This window comes from Morone saxatilis, unplaced genomic scaffold (assembly GCF_004916995.1).
Source record: "Morone saxatilis isolate NCDOM2014 unplaced genomic scaffold, NCSU_SB_2.0 Contig10, whole genome shotgun sequence".
Classification (NCBI taxonomy): Eukaryota; Metazoa; Chordata; class Actinopteri; family Moronidae; genus Morone; species Morone saxatilis.
In genome coordinates, this window is record NW_023339652.1 from 18832894 (window position 1) to 18836331 (window position 3438).

Genomic DNA, 3438 nt, shown 5'->3' on the forward strand with positions numbered 1-3438 from the left:
AGTGCTGATCAGATATGAATCAAGATCCTGTTACAGCATTGCCTATCTCTCGCCAAAAATTATTTTCAAACACATTTTTGTATACAGTTTATCTGTAATACGAGAATGTGTGTGACCAGGTGAGCCACCATTGTTTCCCACTATAAACTAGTCAAAACTGCGCAGACAATGAGAGCAACTCAACTTGCAGTACGTTACAGACAAATCGCCATAGCGACGGCCATAATCCACAACCAAGGGGTGACATCGTGATAGGTTCACACTTAGAAGTGACTCATGCAACAGCTAGATGAGTTAAGAAAGCAGTTTAAGAATCCCTCTTCAAACATACACACTCTCAGATTCTGTGTCCTCACACACTAGCCTGCAAGTAGAAATGCTAATAACAGCGTAGCTCACTTTGCAGAGAATGCCACAGCCTCGACAAAGAACCTACATACGAATATAAATCAGCCTCAAAGTGGGGTAACACAGTTCATGTTGCAACCATGACACACTCACCCTGCTCCCAGTTTGCTGAAGTCTCTCTTGGACTGGAAGGTGTAGGCTGTTAGTCCAGCAAACACAGCACAGGTCAGGAACAAGGCTTGCAGTACGGTGGAGTATTCATAGAAGGTCACTGTGGAGAGACAAAACGCAGTCAGGACCATCTGCAAACAGGCTCAGAGGACGTTAACTGACACTCTTTTTAAAATGACTTACACGCTGTGGCCACAGACACTGCTTCCAGAAGAGTCTGAAAACAACACACAATTAGTAGCAGTTACATGTTAACAAGCTAGGAGCTATCATTAAATAACCAGCTACTGTAAAAGTGACTGACCAGGGTTAGCATTACAAAGTCAAACTGGTAAATATACAAACACATGGAAGAGGGAAAAATACAGTATACTCCATCTATTAAAGTGCATTACTGTGTAGGATTTATTACCATGCTCCATTTCAACAGATGTTACATTCATCCACCAGCTAATCTCAATGGTACAATAAAACAATCAACTAGTTAACAGGGTGGAGCAGCAAAGGCTTACAAATACGAGCAGAAGGTAGAGGTTGACTGGATGTTGGTGTCTGTACACGGCCAGGGCCAGCAGAAGAACCAGAGAGCCCAGAGCCGAAACCAAGACCACAGCAGGACTGAGGAAGAACCAGACCAGTCAGACAACATGGCCAAGTGAGCTTATCTTCAGGATGTGTAGGATTCTTTCAGCAGTCCAGCAGTTAAAATAGGACAATACAACAATAATAAACCACCATGCATATAAACTGTAAGGGTGTAACTTTGAAGACACACCTGAAAAATTCAACCCCAGTTATGTGGTAGCAGCCCAACTTTAAGATTTCTCACAAGCCAAACTAAGGGAATATTTAGGAAGTTCAAGTTTAATACTATGAAGTAATACTTTTTGTGATTTGGGTGAAACAGGTACAGGTCTGCATTTGGATGTTGTTCTTAATCTTAATGACATCGTTCACATGTTGGTTAGATGATAATCAGACTATCCTCACCTGGCGTGGACAAACTCCTTGATGGTTTGAGAAAACATGAAGAGGGCAGAGGTGGCTGTGGTCAGAATGATCTGCAAGCTCAGGAGGGTGTACACCTTCCTCAGGAAGTCTGATTAACAAAGACAGCAGCACAGTAGCCAAACCCAGAGCTGGATGTTTACATTGTATTGAAGCTTAATGGAACAGTCGCTTATGTGTGAACCACTATCAACAGCTGGATATGTTCCAGTAATACTGAGTGTGGACCAGTAAAAGCAGCTTGTCTAACTGAGCTAACGTAATGGTGCAGGTGGTACTTCAAATCAAAACCATCAGGTAACTGTTTTCAAAGTAACTTAATGTTTCTAAAGTTTAAACCATATCAACAGGGGTGGATCTAGAGAAATATTCATGGGGTGGCATGAGACTAGTGGTATTGATATTGATTCTTTTTAATGGCCGATGCCAATATTTAGAGAGCAGGCAGACCAATGGCCAATATATTGTTATCTTAGCCAGTAACGTGTTGTTTTAGATGGATTTTTTATATTTTACTGAAACATAAAAATACATTGGGTTACACTGTAGATTCAGAACGAACGAACGAAACATTAAGGGAGGGGTAAGAAGAGACGTCATTCAACTGCATTATTATGACATAATATATATATATATGTAACTCTAGCCAGTTGTGCTTTTTGATTAGATTTGCTGTCATTTAGAAGACAAGTGTCGACATTTAGAAAAGACGATGCTGACTGAGTATGTTTACAACAGGGCTTCCCAAAACTCACAGAGGGGAGTGCTGACATCGTTCTCAGGGGTCCCTCTCTTTTTAAGAAATCATTTTCCAGGACCATTCCAGGACATTTTCTAGATGTTTTCTTCACAATAGCAGCATTGCTTACAAATGGTCATACAGTTAGGTCCATATATATTTAAACACTGACAGAAGTTATTGCCTGCAAGGGATTCTCAACAAAGTATTAAAAATAAAGCATTTTATTTATGGTAATGTTAATTTTGTCCAATTATTTTGGGCCCTGAAATGAGAATAACTTTGTATAAAAATGGTTGCAATTCCTAAATTGTTTCGTAAGGAATATTTTTGTTCAACCCCCATGAAATATACCTGAAAATCTAACACTGCAATTGCATCTCCAGTTTTCTCTTATCTTCATCCCCATTTCAAATCCAATGTGGTGGCATGCAGTGGCCCAAATCATCAACATTTTGTGCACTTCCAAATATTTCTGGGCCGCTAACTGTTTTTACCAGTAAGGCATGCATATTTCCAAGTTTTCTCAGTTTTATTCTCTTTTTTTAATGATGCAGGTTCTTGATGAAGTTATGCGAAGTTTCATTCCAGGCAGGTGGTCAGCCATGTGCTTTCCACCTGGTTATACGCAGAGACGATTTGAAGCACAATTAGATTTTTCCAGGTCAGTTTGTCATTTTATCAGTTTGCCAGTGGTTCCCAATGACTGGAAAACAAGTGTAATATCCAGGTTTTCCAGGACATAATAGAGGAACACCAGCAGTCAGCACTGACAATGGCTGCTTTCCATTTCTCATTTGTTTCTGTGTTTTTCAAACATCTCCTTGCAGGTCCGCAGACCTGTCTCAAACTTATAGATACACCGATTATCCCTAAAACAACTTTAAGGTTTTGCAGAAATATATGAGGATTCAATTGGCCAAAACAATCACATATGTGCAATATCTTGCTTGGAAAAGGACTCCAAGGATTAAAGTTTATTTTACTGGTCATTTAAACACAGGCTGTGGGAATGAAATGTCAATACTATTCCCTGTTCTACTTTTAAAAAACAAAATAAAAAATGTGATTAATAGAGTTCATAAAAATGTTTCAAAAAAGATATATTGATATTTATTCCATATTGTGGCACATTAGTAAGCATTAACGTTACATATAAATCTAATCCAACG

General features: G+C 39.2%; 1 protein-coding gene across 1 annotated transcript in view; it reads right to left on the bottom strand.

Annotated features, from left to right (window-relative positions):
* Positions 1-3438, bottom strand: part of tmbim4 (transmembrane BAX inhibitor motif containing 4) — a 7479-nt gene that overhangs the window by 2516 nt on the left and 1525 nt on the right. Inside the window, exons 2-5 of the mRNA XM_035675105.1 lie at positions 1510-1618; positions 1032-1137; positions 703-736; positions 502-619 (exon numbers count right to left, since the gene is read on the bottom strand). Coding sequence (XP_035530998.1) covers positions 502-619; positions 703-736; positions 1032-1137; positions 1510-1618 — 367 coding nt within the window. The remainder of the gene's footprint in view (positions 1-501; positions 620-702; positions 737-1031; positions 1138-1509; positions 1619-3438) is intronic.